At 44.1% G+C, this 17,037-nt stretch overlaps 1 protein-coding gene across 1 annotated transcript in view; it reads left to right on the forward strand.

Moving 5' to 3' along the window:
• The window catches only part of itga10 (integrin, alpha 10), a 172,929-nt gene that overhangs the window by 91,525 nt on the left and 64,367 nt on the right, over positions 1-17,037 (forward strand). The window contains exons 10-12 of the mRNA XM_069940600.1: positions 6,329-6,402; positions 13,061-13,205; positions 13,380-13,528. Coding sequence (XP_069796701.1) covers positions 6,329-6,402; positions 13,061-13,205; positions 13,380-13,528 — 368 coding nt within the window. The remainder of the gene's footprint in view (positions 1-6,328; positions 6,403-13,060; positions 13,206-13,379; positions 13,529-17,037) is intronic.

Consider the following 17,037-nt stretch of genomic DNA (forward strand, 5'->3'; position numbering starts at 1 on the left):
TCGAATAATATTAATATTCCTTCTCTCTTGGCTGCTGCCTCCTCCATATATCAATGTTTCATTCCCTGCAGTGATTTAACCATAAATTTGGCTACTTTATTCTTATTACTTGTCTTTTGTCCAGTTTTATCCAACATTGGGTCCAAACTAAGGTTAAAATCTCCTCCTATCAATATATTTCCTTGTGTGTCTGCAATCTTCAAAAAGAATATCTTGCATAAACTTTTGATCCTCCTCGTTAGGCACATATATATTGAGCAAATTCCAAAATTCTGAGTATATCTGACATTTTATCATTACATACCTCCCTGCCGGATCTACTATTTCAATTGGTACATTTTGTGTTAAATAGTATGGCTACACCTCTAGCTTTTGAATTATAAGATGCTGCTGCTACGTGTCCTACCCAGTCTCTCTTTAGTTTGTTATGTTCCACTTCAGTTAGATGTGTTTCCTGCATAAATGCTATATCTATTTTTTCCTTCTTCAATAAATTTAGTAGCCTCTTCCTTTTGATTTGATTATGTATTTCATTAATGTTTATAGTCATTTTGTTCAACATGGCCATCTTAAATCTTGCTTATATTTCTTTTCCACTTCTTCACCACCTCCATCTCCCTTTTCCCTTTATCTCTTAGTTTTCTCTTATTAAACTTAATGAACAACAACACATTTAAGACATAAGGTTCCCACACCCACTAATACCTTAACCCCAAAAGTTCCTTCCCTCACTGAGTTTCCCCTTATCCCTTGCCGGGCAACGACAACTCCCCTTTTCATTTGGATTGCGATCTTACTCGCAGCGTCAACTGATTTTGCAGTGACGGTTCTTCCCTTTGCCACCCCCCAGCCCTCCCCAGAAAACACCTTTGTTTTAACACATATAACAAAGCACTCTCTCTCTTTTTTTTCCACCCTTACTTCCTTCCTTCCCTTCTCTTTTTCCTTTTTACATATGCATTGTTTTTGCATCTTCATATATATTTTATCGCCGTTCTTCATTCTTGTTACATCTCTTCATCTCTTCTCCTGTCCTGCAAATGTTCTTCAAATTCTAGCGCTTACTCTGGATCTGAGAACAGTCCGTTTTGCTCCTGGGTATAAATATTTTAATGTCTTAACATGAATTTGTAACCTTTTCCCCATAAAGTCATTTTTGCTGTATTAAACTCCTTCCTCCTCTTTAAGAGTTCAAAACTTATGTCTGGGTAAAAAAATATTTTTTGACTCTTGTATTCCAGTGGTTTATTATCTTCTTTAACTTTATTCCATGCCCGTTCCAGTATATTTTCTCTTGTCGTATATCTCAAAAATTTTACTAAGACGGATCTTGGTTTTTGATATGCCTGTGGTTTCGGAGCTAATGCTCTGTGAGCCCTTTCTATTTCCATTTCTTCCTGTATTTCTTTCATTCCTAGGACCTTTGGGATCCATCCTTTTAGAAATTCCTTCATGTCTATGCCTTCTTTATCCTCCTTCAGGCCCACTATTTTTATGTTGTTTCGCCTACTATAATTTTCCAACATATCAATTTTCTGAGATAACAACTCTTGTGGCTCTTTCATTTTTTTGTTACCTTCTTCCAATTTTTCTTTCAAGTCATTCACTTCCATTTCTACAGCCGTTTCCCGCTCTTCCACATTTTCTACTCTTTTCCCTATTTCTGCCATAACCAGTTCTAACCTTTGCATTTTATCTTCTGTTCTTTTCATTTTTCTTTTAATTGCATTAAACTCTAATGGTAACCATTCTTTTAGTGATCTCATTTGTTCTTCAAAAAAGACTTTATCTATATTTTGTTCATCAGTTTTACCTTTTATTTCTCTTTGTCCATCAGTTTTACCTTCTATCTCTCTGTGAAGATCTTGGTCTTCTTCTTCCTTTTTTTGTTTGGCTCCCAGAGCCGTTTTTGAAGTCCACTGGTCGGGTGGTCCTCACCACCACAGCTCCCTGTTCCTTTGTGCAGGTAAGACCTTCTTTCCTCTCCGGTGACTTTTCTTTTTTTTCAGCTGTTTTCACTTTCTCCTTCTTGGAAGCCATCTTCTTTCTCTTCTCTGTAACTTTATCTTCTATTTATTATATTTTATTTTGTTGAGCTTTGTCTTTTCCTAACTATTTTCCTTTTTTTCTGGAGAGGGCTGGTTTTACCCAAACGACCACTACTCCATCACATGACTCCCCTGAGTGGCATTCTTCAACCCAAATGGCATCCTAAGGAATTCAAAAAGCCCGAAAGGAGTAACAATTGCCATTTTAGGAATGTCATCCTTATGGACTGGGATTTGATGGTATCCCTTGACAAGATCATCTTTGGGGAAAACACTGCAATTGTGCAGATGGGCAGCAAAATCTTGTATATGTGTCAGGTATAGTTATATTATTGAGCCTATGATAATCGCTGCAGGGTCTTCATCCACTGGTGGTCTTGGGTACCATGTGTAATGGCGATGCCCAAGGACTGTTGGAACACCGAATGATACCCAATTCTTCCATTGCAGTAAATTCTGCCTTTGCCTGCTGCAGCTTATCAGGTGGAAGACGACGAGCCCTGGCGTAAATCGGCAGGCCTGAAGTACCTATGTAATGGAACACACCATGGACTGTTTGGAGGTATTAGGAGAGAGAATACTGGGAAATACGTTGAGCAGGGCAGCATAGGCATCTTTGTGCAGGGTATGCACCCCGAGCTGGGAAACTCTCCCGTTGCTGCACACCAGTGGGTACATTTGAAAAGTGGTGGCATGAACCAATTTCCTCCACTTCATGTCTACTAGCAAGTCATGGGACCTTAAAAAATCTGCTCCCAAAATGGGCTGTGCGACGGAAGCCAAAATGCAATTCCAATGGAATGTTGCCCCTCCTATCCCAATCGTGACCCATCATGTGCCAAAGCTGACAGACTATTTGCTGCTTTAAGAGCCAGGTATTGTTGCTTATGCGTCTTCTCAAAATACGTTGGCGGGAGCAAACTGACCTCAGCACCCATGTCTACGAGAAACATGCGTTTACCAGTGTCATCTTGAAGATACAGGAGGCCAGTACTTGTGTTAGCTGCCAAGGCCACTACTGGCAGCCGGCTTTGTTGTTTCCCACCTTTTTGTTGTGGTAGCTACTTGGTGGGATGCAACATCTACGGGCATTTATCCCCCCAACGGCGATGGTAAAAACACCATTCTCATCGCCTGTCAGTACGTTCCTCCTTTTTTGTTTGAACTGCGGACACAGGAGGTTTATAGGGCATGGGAGATGTATCTGCTGAGAATACAGCTTGTATGTGAGCAGACTCTTGCATTGGTGTACGGTATAGTCTGTCAGCCTCCTGGGCCATGTCATGGGGACGGCGGAAATCCATGTTAGTGATTGGTATGGAGACATTACCCGGGAGTTTCGACAGGAATAGAGTCTCAAAAAACAAGCAACAAGAATGACCATCTGCTAACCTGAGCACCTCATTCATTAGGTTGGATGGATTCCTATCACCCAGTCCCTCCATATTCAAAAGCTGCATGCCATGCTCGTGTCTGGTCAATTCCAGTGTGTCCAGGAGAAACTGGTGGAACTTGGTGTACTGGTTGTCCGTCGGGGGGGTGATTGGCAATAAATTCACTCACTTTAGCTGCCGTACCAACCACCTACAACGTGCCAGAATTTTGTGTCCTCTGCCGTTATGCCATGAAAATGAAACTAGGTTTCAGCCTGATTAAGCCATACCCAAGGTTGTTGGGTCCAGAAAGGCGGCAAGTGAAGTCCCACCGCATTAACTGCAGCCGTGGTGGCATTAACTGCTGCTCTCCTTGTGTCCATGATAACTGGAGATTCAAGCTTTGGCTGAATCTTGCAGTCGGGGGCCACCAATTGTAGCGACTACTTCAGTAGAGCTACTAAAACAATATACATACCTCGGGCTAGTCAACATAAGACTGTTTATTTGGGCTTTACATGTTTCTTTTATACCCCTCCCGTCCCAGCCTTCACGGGTTGGGGTGGTGACATCACTATGTGTTTGTTGCCAATCCGTGGGGCTGGCACGTTTAAATTAAACTCAGAGGGGGGCCCGCACCATCTAGCAGGAGGCACAGCAAACCAATGTGCCATTACTCGGCACGCAGCACCGTGCGCTTGCGGTCCATTAACCAGGTGAGTATCCAGCGGTCCGACCTATGGCTCCACGTGCCTGCCAAAGAGCCACGTCAATGACGGTTTGTGATACACCCACTCGGCCCGCTACACAGCCGCTACAATATTTTGTTATAAAAAGATCTAAACCCTCTACCAAAAACAAAGCTATTTGGCAAAGAGAAGAAAAAGAATCCCTTATCAAAATGATAAATTACCTTATTAGTCAACACTTCTACATTCATATCAAATCAGAGATGCTGAAAATAATTCAAGAAGGTCCCCACAGTGTTTGAAAATTTAAATTCATATCGGCTATCGAGCATCTAATCTTCTCTAAATTTAAACATGGCATAACGTCACGTAGCCACTGGGTATGAGTAGGTGGGCCAATGTCCTTCCATCTGAGCAACACCTCCTGCCTAGCCATAAAAGCTAATACATGCAAATCAGATGCTCTTAGAGTTATGCCACTCTCTCCAACAACTCCAGACAAGAATCTCGTTTCCGATACCTGGTTCCCTTGAGCCAGTCTCCAGCAGCCCGCAGTCTGTATGGGTCCTTTGACTCTTCTTGGGTGATGTAACACAGGAGGGAGAGGGCGAGTGAGCAATGGCTTGAGAGCTGGATTAACATCAGTGGTGTAGACATTAGGGAGAGTAACTGTGTGACAAAGCTGGAAAGGAACCAGATGCTGTTGGACTGGGCCTATTGCGTGAGGTGGCTGGGTAAACATCAATAGAGAGGTAGCCAGTGGTGCAAGGTGCATGATGGTATTAGTGAAGGAGCAGGATTCACCTTAGTTAGCCTGTAACCACGGAGGTCGGTGTCCAAGATGGCAGTGCCTGTGCTGGGCACCATACCATGAGGGGAGCAGAAGACCAGTGCAGGATTCCAGGGTACCCGTTGAGAAGGAGAAGCAGAGACGACCCCACAGCGCCATGACAACTTCAGCAGACCAGTGAGGGGCTCAACAGCTGAAGATTGGAGGCTGTTGTCAATTTGCTGACAAAGAGACCCACACTAAGCTGTGGGCTACTGGAGACTGGCTCGTAAGAACCAGGTACCGAAACCAAGATTTGAGAGGGTACTGAGGGCAAGAAGGGCTCCAGAAGGGGCCTTGGATGCTGAAGGCTTCCTGATCATTTCAGAGGTTTGAATCTGGAGCTCGGGTTGCCGATGGTATGAACTGGAGTCTGTGCAGCCGCAGAGGCTGCGGGCGCGATGCAGGCGAATCCGGGACACTGAAGGGACTCTCCTTTGCTTCTCTCTGTCCTATTGTTAGGGATGCCAGGCAATGCTCATAGTGATTCTTTGCCTTATACCAGGCAGAAGTTGATATATATTGTTTAACTTACATGTTTTGTATTATTACATGACAATAAAAGGAACTTTTGTATGAGGGACATGGGACAGTGAGGTTGGGGAGGATGTGCTACGTGAGATTGTCCTCCCTCACAACATCACTCAGTGGCCTTGCTGTTCACACAGCTGTTGTTCCCTGTAACCTGGTAAAGTTCAGAGCTTGCAGAATGACCAGAACATGTTCGGATTGGACATGGATCACCTCGTGATGTTCATGGACTAAATCTTTTTCAAGGAGGATAGAAAGTGGCTCAGAGAAAGTTTACTAGATTGGTACCTGGAGTGGGTGGCTAAATTGGACAGGCTGAACTTGGATTCTCTGGAGGTGGGAGAACTGGACGGGACCATTGAAGTGTACAAGATCCTGAAGGGTCTTGTCAGGGTCATCAACAGGAATGAAGGGTTGATCATGGAGGTATTTGGGTCTTTGTATCTCCTCTCTCTATCTCTCTCCCCCCCTTCCTTTCCCCTCCCTCCCTCTCTCCCTCCTTTCCTTATCTCTCCCTCTCTCCCCTTTCTCTCCCACTCTCTCCCTCACTTTCTCTCTCTCTCTCTCTCTCCCCCCATCCTCTCCCTTTCTTCCTCTCTCTGTCTTTCTACCATTTCTCTCATTCTCTTCACTCTCCTTTCCCTCTCTATCTCTAACTGAATGTTTTAAATACAGCTGTATATAGGTTCTTGATAAGCAGGAGGGATGATGGTTATTTTGGGAAAGGGGAACATGAAAATGGGTTACAGTCAGACCTTCCCCTTTCCCCTCATTAACCAGTGGTGCTGCCTCAGCATGCCCCAGCTTCTCCCTGCTACAATCCGTGTGTTGGAATAACTCTTCTCTGTCTCTTGGCAGGAACCATTCAGCACAACGAAAGCTCTTTTGAACTGGAAATGTCCCAGGCAGGATTCTCAGCACACGTTCTGGAGGTAAGGTGAGAGCCTGGAAATGCCAGCCCCACTGGAACGCTGCTGGTTGCTGTGAAGCTTTCACCACCTGCTCAGGCGTGATATGAAAGACCAGGCCCTCGGACGAGTCAGCCCAGTGGAGAAATACACAGCAATAGCCATTGAAAACAGGCCACCTTCTTCCCTGCTGACTAATGCTGATCCCATTCACCCACATTAGGACATAGAAACAGAGACATTATGACAGCATACAGGCCCTTCAGCCCCTGATGTGCTGACCTATACATTCTGACTAAAAAAAAATTAAACTCTTCCTACCCCATAACCTTCTATTTTTCTTTCATCCATGTGTCTGTTTAAGAGTCTTTTAAATGTCTCCTATTGTTCCAGCCTCCACCACCACCCCTGGCAATCCAGGCCCCCACAACTCCCTGTGTGTAAAAAAAACTTTCCCCTGACGCCTCCCCTAAACTTCCCTCCCTTCACTCTGTACATGTGTCCTCTGGTGTTTGCTATTCCTGCCCTGGGAAACAGATGCTGCCTGTCCACCCTATCTATGTCTCTCAGAAACTTGTAGACCTCTATTAAGTCTCCTCTCATCCTTCTTCGCTCCAAAGAGAAAAGTCCCAGCTCTGCTAACTTTGCCTCATAAGACATTTTCCAATCTAGGACACATCCTGATTAATCTCCTCTGCATTCTGTCCACAGCTTCCACATCCTTCCTATAATGAGGTGATCAGAACTAAACCCAATACTCGAAGTGTGGGCTCACCAGAGATTTGTAGAATTGCAACAAGACCTCTCGACTCCTGAACTCAATCCCCTGACTAATGAAGCCCAGCGAACCATCGGCCTTCTTAATGGTCCTATCAACCTGCACGGCGACCTTGGACCCCAAAATCCCTTGGTTCCTCCACACTGTTAAGTACCCGAACCTTAACCCTGTACTCAGCCCTTTGGTTTGACCTTCCAAAATGCATCCCCAATACAGGACCATATTCCTCCCTTCCTATCCAAGTACCCATCCAAATACCTTTTAAATGACAAATGTCTCTGCATTCATCACCTCTTCTGGCAGCTCGTTCCGAATATTCCCCACCCTCACTCCTCAGATTTCCTTTCCACCTCTCCCCTTTCATGTTAGAACTGTGCTCTTTGATTCTAGATCACCCCCTGCTCTGAGGGTAAAAAGACATTATCTGACCTGTCTATGGCCCTCATAATTTTATAAATCTCTATAAGGTCACCCCTTCTGTGTTTGAGGGAGAATAAACCTCTCAATCTCTTGATAACTCCAACCCTCCATTCCAGGCACTGGAGGTGGGGCCAGGCAGGGGTTGGGCGTGAGACTAGAAGGAGGGGCTAAACTGATGCTGAGGGCGGGTAGTTGGGTGCTGGGGGTTGAGAGTTGGTACTGGGGGTGTCGGTGCTTGGGGTGGCAGAGTCAGTAATGAGGGTGAGAGGTTGGGTGCTGGGGTGAGAGGTCAGGTGCTGGGATAGGGGCCATGGATGCTGGGGGTTAGCCATTCTGGGACTGAGGGTCCATGATGGGGCGGTTCTGTTAACATAGAGTTTAATGAAACGCTGTTACAGTGCCAATGACTGGGGTTCAAATACTGCGCTGTCTAAAAGGAGTTTGCATATTCACCATGTCTGGGTGGGTTTCCTCTGGATGCTTCGGTTTCCTCTCGTCCTTCAAAATATACTGGGAGTTATAAATCAATTGGGAGTAATTGGATGGCATGGGCTTGTGGGCTGGAAGGGCCTGAAACCAGGCCTATATGTTTAAATTTAAATTTTAAATAAAACAGTGGAGAGTGTCATTGCTACTCCATGTAGGTGGGGCTGACAGAGAGAGAGTGTGAGAGAGAGTGTGAAAGAGAGAGTGTGTGTGAGAGAGAGTGTGTGTGTGAGTGTATATATGTGTGTGTGTGTCTGTTTTTGTATATGAATGTGTGTGTGAGCATGTGTGTCTGTGTGCGATGATGTGTGTGTGTGTCTGTCTGTCTGTGTATATGTATGTGTGTGTGAGTGTGTGTCTGTGTGCAATGGTGTGTGTTTGTGTGAGTGTGTGTGGATGCATTTGTAGGGGTATGTGTGCATACATTTGTAGGGGTGTGTGCATGTGTAGCTGTATATGTGTGTGAGTGTGTGTCTGTGTATATGTATGTGTGTGAGTGTGTGTGTCTGTGCAATGGTATGTGTTTGTGTGTGAATGTGTGGGGATGCATTTGTAGGTGTATGTGCATGTGTGTAGAAGTATGTGTGAGTGAGTGTGTGTGTGTGTGTGTGTGTGTGTGTGTGTGTGTGTGTGTTTATTGACCTGCCTCCCTTGAATTCCAGGCATCACTTCCCCCGCCGGCATCATCCCGACATTCTTTACACCTGCAACTTCCAAAAGAAGCACGAGATTCTTTAAAACTAACAATACTATTTAAATTCATTCTTCCACTGAATCAGAAGACTTCACAGCTTGATATCTTCCTGGAATTGTCACATTGGGACCCATCCATGTGAAAAACTCAACAATTTCTTGTAAACTATGCTGAGTACAAATCCCATTTTAAAATCAATTTTCTGGGAGCCTTATATTTCTGGTGGTCTTCGCCTCAGGTGGGGAGAATATGGAGGGCTGACGTTTCATCGTTTAGTACTGAGTTCCCGAGTCTCAGCCTGTAGGTAAAGGAGAGCAGGTATTTAAGATCAGTTCATCCATAGGTTCACCTCGTACACCATTGACCACTGGTGCTGGTGACCGCTCATTTCCAAACTCCTCCGCTTTATAAAAAAATATTTTATTTTTGATTTTCAAAGACTCATACAAATCCAAACAAACAACACAATCTCTCTCAACAATGGGATATAACATGCAGAGTCTATATTTTCTCCCACCCCTCTCCCCTCCCTCCTATACCCTAGTACGAAAAAGAAAGGGCTATCTAAATTAAACAAATGCAAAGAACCAAATATCGGTGAAGTCTCAAACCCTTAAGGGAACCTAAGAAAAACCCAAAGTAACCTGAAATTAAAAAAAGAAACAAAATCCAAGAGCCCGTCATCTGCACCATTTCATTCATCTCAATAATTCCACTACTGGCACAAATTGTTTCATTTCCTCTATTCAGAAAGGATAGAATTATATCTGCGTACCAATGTGCTGCAGATAGGGTTGTCAAGCCCTAACAAATGTGCCATATTTCCTCCTTAAATTGTACGTGATTTTCTCCAGGGGAATACAACTCTGTATCTCCATATTCCATTGTGTAATGTTTAGTTGGGAGTTGGACTTACATGTGACCGCTATACATTTCCTGGCAACTGACATGGCGACCTTCACAAACTGAATTTGGTATTTGGACAGTTTAAAACTCACGTCCATGATGTTCCCCAGAAGGTTCTCACACAGGCAGGTTGAATGGATTCAGGTTCCAATTTCCACACCATACCTTAAGCACATTTCTGAGATTTCTGGTTTAGATTTATGTAGTTTTTGTGTGTGAGGTACAATTGATGCAAGAATTCATATTTCACCAACCTGTACCTGGCATTAATACCAGCTGTCATGCTGTCCAGACACTGATCTGACCAGTGCCCAAGTCTGACTCCCACCTTTCCCTCGATGTGTGTAAGCCCAGCTTCAGACTCTTACTTTAGAACAGGAGATACATCATATAGATGAATTTATGCGTATTCCCCTTTCGAATTAGAATCTCCATGTCATTGCACATGGGCAGGGCCATAGACAGTTCCAAATTATCCAAACTCCTCCACTTAACAATATTGTGTTCAGTTCTGGTCACACCATTACAGGAAGGATGTAGAAGCTTTGGAGAGGGTGCTGAGGAGATTTACCAGGATGTTGCCTGGATTGGAGAACGTGTACTCCAAGTCCAAACCTAAACAGAGTGCTAATTACTTCAAGTTCAATTTATTATCAGAGTGCATACATGACTGTAGAGTGCATCGAAAGAACCAAAGACTTGTTGATCCAAACCAAGGCTTTTATTAACTAAAAGACTGGAGCATATCACAAGTAGGTCGACCAGTCCAGAATGACCTGGTCTGGCTAGGAGCAATCCTTGTAGACCTGCCAGTAGGTGTGGCTACGCTCTCAGCCAATCACAGTTATCCTACACTACCATCTGTACATATACACTTTGGTGATAGAATCTGTACTATCACAATGACATCACATACAACCCTGAGATTCTTTTTCCAGGCAGAATTTCTATTTATCAATAATGTAAACTGTATTCAAGATAAAGAAATGTACAGAAAAGGGGTAAATGCAAACAAAGAATGTAAATAAACTGGGCAAATGCAGAAAAGTAATTATTCAGTAATAAATAATGTACAAGGTAAAAGCCCTTAAATGAGTCCCTGATTGAGTTTGTTGTTGAGGAGTCTGATGGTGGAGGGGTGGCAGCTGTTCCTGAACCTGGTGGTGCGAGGCTTGTGGCACAGAGACCTCTTTCCTGATGGCAGCAGTGAGAACAGAGTGGTGTGGATCCTTGATTTTGCTGTTGTTCTCTGATGGCAGTGTTCCATATCAATGTCCTGGGTGATGTGAATCTAAACAGCCTCACCTGATGCCCACACAATTGGAAAGAGACACTGAAGAGGAAACCTAGTTAATTTTCTGCTCCAGCCCCAAACCTTCCATGTACCGGGATTGAATAAATTATCTATCTAACATCAAGAGAGAAATGCATGTCTGGTTTTGGCAGAGCAATGGGCTTCAGAGGTGAACCTTTTATGGGATGCTGGCCTTCATTACTGGAGGGATTGAATTCAAGAGCCCTGAGATAATGTTGTAGCTCTATAAAACTCTGGTGAGGCAACACTTTGAATATGGTGTTCAGTTCATCACAGGAAGGATGTGGAAGCTTTGCAGAGGGTGCAGAGGAGATTTACCAGGATGTTGGCTGGATTGGAGAACATGTTTTGTGTAGCTGCAACGTGACTTCCCAATGCTTCCATTCAACACCCTGACCAATGGAAGCAAGTTCCTTTTCTACCACCCTCTCTACCTGTCTGGTCACCTTTGGGGAGAATGGTGTTGACAAGTTGGTTGCCATACAACCATAAAACATTATAGCACAGAAAAAGGCCCTTGGTAATCAGGGACCAGCGCCTGATACTGGGAACCCACACGCATTCCTCCACCTGTAACAAGCAGTTAAAACACACGAATCTTATTAAAATTAAATGACTGGGCGATGTCGCTCACAAGTCCGTTCGAGGCTACCGAAATGCTGCCGGTACCGTGCTCATCCTCGGAGCCGCTGCTCGCCTCCTCCCAGGAGAAATAACAAAAAAAAAGAAAAAAAGAAACTGGCCCTTCAGCCCTTCTAGTTGTGCTGAAATATTATTCTGCAATGACCTGCACTGAGTCCTTAGCCCTTACATCCCTCCCATCAATGTTCAAATTCTTAAATGTCAAAATCAAGCCCTCATTCACCACTTTGGTTGGCAGCACATTCTACACTCCCACCACTCTGTTGGAAGAAGCTCCCTTAATGTCTCCTTTAAGATTTTCCCCTTTCACCCTTAACCCATGTCCTCTGGTTTGATTCTCACCTACCCTCAGTGGAAAAAACCGACTTGCATTTACTATACCCTCATAATTTTAAATACCCCTATCAAATCTCCTCTCTTTCTTCGACGTTCCAGGGGATAAAGTACTAATCTGTTTAATCTTTCTCTGTAACTCAGTTCCTGAAGTCCCGGCAACATCCCAGTAAATCTTCTCTGCACTCTTTCAATTTTATTGATATCTTTCTTCTAGTTCGATGACCAAATCTGCAGACAATACTCCAAATGTGGCCTCACTAATGTCTTATATAACTTCACCATAACATCCCAACTTTCCTAGCCCTATCTACCTGTGACGCCATTTTTAGGAAATTATGTATCTGTATTCCCGGATCTCCCTATTCTACTGCACTCCTAATGTTCTTTACTCTCAACAGATGAGTAACCTGGTGGGTTTCTCCAGCACCCAGTGTCTGCAGATAGTTCTGTTTAACACAGGTTGATACTGTGTTTCATCCCTGGGCTGGGTGGGGTGGGGGGGGGGGCGGAGTCAGGGTGGGGAAAGATCACTTGCAGAGTGCTGAAGGAAAACACTGTAACTTCTAGTCAAGACTCACCCTCCTTTTAAAGTTTCTTAATATTTCCTTGCTCTCTGCGCCCCTCTCCCCCAACTCCTGTTGGCCTGCTTGATCACAAAAAGGGTGGTAAATCGCTTGTACTTGTACTTGTTGGAATTTAGGAGAATGAGGATGGTTCTCATTGAAGCATTTCAAATGTTGAAAGGCAAGGACAGAGTAGATGTAGAGAGGTTGTTTTCCACGGTGGGAGAGTCTTGGACAAGAGCGCACAACTTCAGGATTGAAGGGCATCCACTTAGAACAGAGATGTGGAGGAATTTCTTCAGCCAGAGGGAGTTGAATCTATGGAATTTGTTGCCACGGGCAGTTGTGGAGGCAGGGTCATTGGACGTATTTAAGGCAGAGAATGAAAGGGTCTTGATTCACCTGGGCATCAAAGGTTATGGGGAGAAAGCCGGGCAGTGAGGCTGAGTGTGGAAATGGTTCAGCTCATGTTTAAATGGTGGTGCAGACTCGATGGGCTGAATGGTCTTATGTCTTATGGTCTTGTGGTCTATGTATCCTAGAATGGAGTGCTGCTTGGCGCAGTCGGTGCATACGATTGGAATGGAGCCGTGGTGAAGGAAAGTGCTCAGGGTCACGTTATTACATCAAGAGAAGCCTTGAGCCAGGAGTTTCCCCAAGCTTTGAAGAACCACGCCGCCTACCTCGGTATGTGAGCAGAATTGAATGAGTTTTGTACATCATACTGGCTTATACCTTGAAGAAGGGCTCAGGCCCGAAATGTCGGTAATATCCCTTTCCCTCCTGTGGACGCTGCGAGACTGGTTAAGTACCTCCAGCATTTCTGTGTGTTTTTACTGACTTGTCCTCTGTCTGCGATAGGCTACACGGTGTCATCTGTGAAACGCAGGAGCGGCCAGCATGTTTACGTCGCCGGGGCTCCCAGATTCAAACATAAAGGCAAGGTTATTCTCTTCAACATGGACCGAGGAGGGAATGTGACCATCCACCAGTCCCTGATCGGAGAACAGGTAAGGGTAAGAATGTAAATTTTAAAGTGTCGCCTGGGAGAAAGGGAGACTAATTGCAATCCAGTTTCTTGTTTATAATTCAACAAGGCTAGGGATGATAAAGCTGGACAACAAAGAATTTTCTTCCTAACACTTTTGGGTACATTTTATGGACTTTGGGCTGGTGATCACGAAAATCACCTGAAAATTTTCCTATCATGTATCATGCTTTTTATATACTGTATCATCTATTTGATTTCTTGTCATATTTTGTCAACTAGTATATTGCCCACAAAGCAAGCTGTTTAGAACATAAAACACTACAGCACAGTGCAGGCCCTTTGGCCCTCAATTTATACTGACCCATATATTCTTTAAATGAAGTACTAAACTCTTCCTACCCCATAACCTTCTATTTTTCTTCCATCCATATGCCTAAGAGTCTTTTAAATGCTCCTAATGTTTCAGTCTCTGCCATCTGGTTATGCATTCCAGGGCGCCACACCTCTCTGTGTAAAAAAAACTTACCCCTGATGTCTCCTCTAAACTTCCCTCCTTCACTTTGTACACGTCCTCTGGTTTTGACTATTCCTGCCCTGGGAAAAAGGTGCTGGCTGTCCACTCTAATTATACCTCTCAGAATCTTTGCTCCAAAGAGAAAAATCCCAGCTCTGCTAAACTTGCCTCATAAGACTTGTTTTCCAATCCAGGCAACATCCCCTCTGCACCCTCTCCACAGCTTCCACATCCTTCCTGTAACGAAGTGACCAGAACTGAACACAATACTCTAAGTGCAGTCTCACCAGAAATTTGTAGAGTTGCAACATGATCTCTTGACTCTTGAACTCAATCCCCCTGACTAATGAAGCCCAACATTCCATCATCTTAACTATCCTATCAACCTGCATTGCGACCTTGAGGCATGTATGGATTTGGACCCCAAGGTCCCTCAGTTCATCCACACTCCAAAGTAACAGATCATTAAACCTGTACTCAGCCTTCAGGTTTGATCTCCAAAATGCATCACCTCACACTTACCCAGATTGAATCCATCTGCCGCTTTTCTGGCCAAATCTGTATCCTGTCTATATCCTTTTGTAACCTACAACAACCTTCAGCACCATCCACAACTCCTCCAACCTTCGTATCATCTGCAAACTTACTGACCCATCCTGCCTCTTCATCCTGGCCATTTATAAAAATCAGAAAGAGCAGGGATGGCAGAACAGATCCTTGCAGTCCACTAGTTGCTGACCTCCAGGCAGAATACTTTTCTTCCTCTACTACTCTCTGCTTTCTACCTGCAAGCCCATTTTTATCCACATAGCCAAGGTTCCATGGATCCCATGCCCCATGTCTTTATGAACGAGTCTCTCATGGGGGACCTTAATAAATACGTTACTAAAATCTATATAGACTGCATCTACCAACCTACCCTCATCCATTTCTTTTGTTACTGCCTCAAAAAACTCAATTATGCTTGTGAGGCACAACCGTTCCTTAACAAAGCCATGCTGACTATTCTTGAGTAGACTGGACTGTACATAATCAGTGTAGGTGCTATGCAAATATTGTCTTAGGCCTGGAAGTGTTTAGACAGAATAGAGCTCTAAAAGCAGCTCACATATACAGATGCTGTGCATTACATTGTTTTGTTATTAGTTTTTTTTAATTTTCTGCATATTTTTGTCTCAGCTCTGCCTAGATTTTACCCCTCATCTCCACACCAGGGGTTCCAACCCCCTGCCTCAGGGGGAAACTTGCAGTGAGGGGTGGGGAATCACAAGGAGAACATTTAAATTCAGGTTGTTGTCAGAGTATGTACATCATGTACAACCCTGAGATTCTTTTCTCATGTGGGTCATGCAAAGTTTCTACTGATCAGTAGGGTAAACCAGCTAGTCGCAATCTTTTCTAAAAACACACAGTAAAGGCTGGAGGAACACCACAGGAGGTAGAGATATATTACTGATGTTTCGGATCTTCCTTAAGCAAAAAGCAGACAGGCATCTCAATAAAGTCTAAGAGTGAAAGGGAGGGGAGGACCAACTTTCCTTTGGCTATTGTTCCCTTAGGACTCTGCTCAAAGTTTATGGGCCCCCTTCTCTGTGAAGCAGTCAAATTTCAGCCGTACTTCTATCGACTACGTAAAAAAAAATTTATGATTTCAGCCTGTGGCACCTCTCAAATGTGCTGTGAGAATGGCTGCTCAAATACCCCAATTAACTTACACACCCCATACGATTTTTTTGAGAGTGGGAGGAAATCAGAGTGCCCGGAGGAAACCCACACACTCATGAGGAGAACGTACAATCTGCTTACAGACAACGCGGGATTCGGACCCTGGTCACTGGTGCTGTAATTGCATCGCACCAACTGTGATGTTATTTACTTCCTAAAAATATCCACAGGACTAGGTCACTAAGAAAAAGAATCAGAACTTATTGTTATGAACATGTCACAAAATTTGTGGTTTTGTGGCAGAATCACAGGTGCAAATATTGCTATAAATTAGATTTTAAAATAAATAAATTAGTGCAAACAGAAGAATAAGTGAGATAATATTAGTGGTTCATTGTCTCTCCTTGTTGGTGAATGGCCAGATTCACTGAGATATTGAACAATGGTCCATTACCCTTGGTACATTCTATCCTCCCTAGCCAATGTTTGTTAACGTCAGATATCACACTGCACATGCTCCATGTAATAGATTGTGCGTGTTGGGGGGGGGGTTAGAGAAAGAGAGAGAGAGAGAGAGAGAGAGAGAGTGAGAGAGAGAGAGAGAGAGAGAGAGAGTTCGCTCTGAGTTTCTGATCATTGGAAATGTTGCATATTAAATCCATTCATTTCACTACATTTATAACCTGACAAAACAGCGTTTCTCCGGACCACAGTGCACACACACTGTACATAATATTCACATATAAAGAGCTCATTTAAAATATATAGATAAATATTTTGGGATGATTCACTCCGTTACAGATACAGTTCATCAATCTCACAGCCTGTGGGAAGAAGCTATTCCCCAGCCTGACAGTCCTGCTTTTGATGCTCCCGTACCTCCTTCCTGATCACTGAGGGTCAAAGATCTGTGTTCTGGATGGAAGGGATCCTCGATAATTCTTTGAGCCCAATTTAAGCAACGTTCCCTGTGAATGTCATCAAGAGGAAAGGGAGACCCCAGTGATCTTATCAGCCATCTTCATGATCCTCTATATAGAATTCCGGACAAAGGTTTTGCAGCTACCACCCCACACATTGATGCAGCCAGACAGGACACTCTCAATCGTGCTCCTGTAAAATGTTGTCAAGCTGGGGGCCGGTAGCCTTGCACCCCCCCCTCAACTCCTTGAGGAAGTGTAGGCGCTAGCTGCACCTTCCTGATTAATGAGAAAGTGTAGTGGGTCCAGAATAGGCCCTCTGTTATATGCACACCAAGGAACTTTGTGCCCCCCACTCTCTACACGATGGCATTAAATTTAAATTTAGACATACAGCAGGGTAACAGGCCATTTTGGCCCCCGAGTCCG

Source organism: Narcine bancroftii, chromosome 5, assembly GCF_036971445.1.
Source record: "Narcine bancroftii isolate sNarBan1 chromosome 5, sNarBan1.hap1, whole genome shotgun sequence".
NCBI lineage: Eukaryota > Metazoa > Chordata > Chondrichthyes > Torpediniformes > Narcinidae > Narcine > Narcine bancroftii.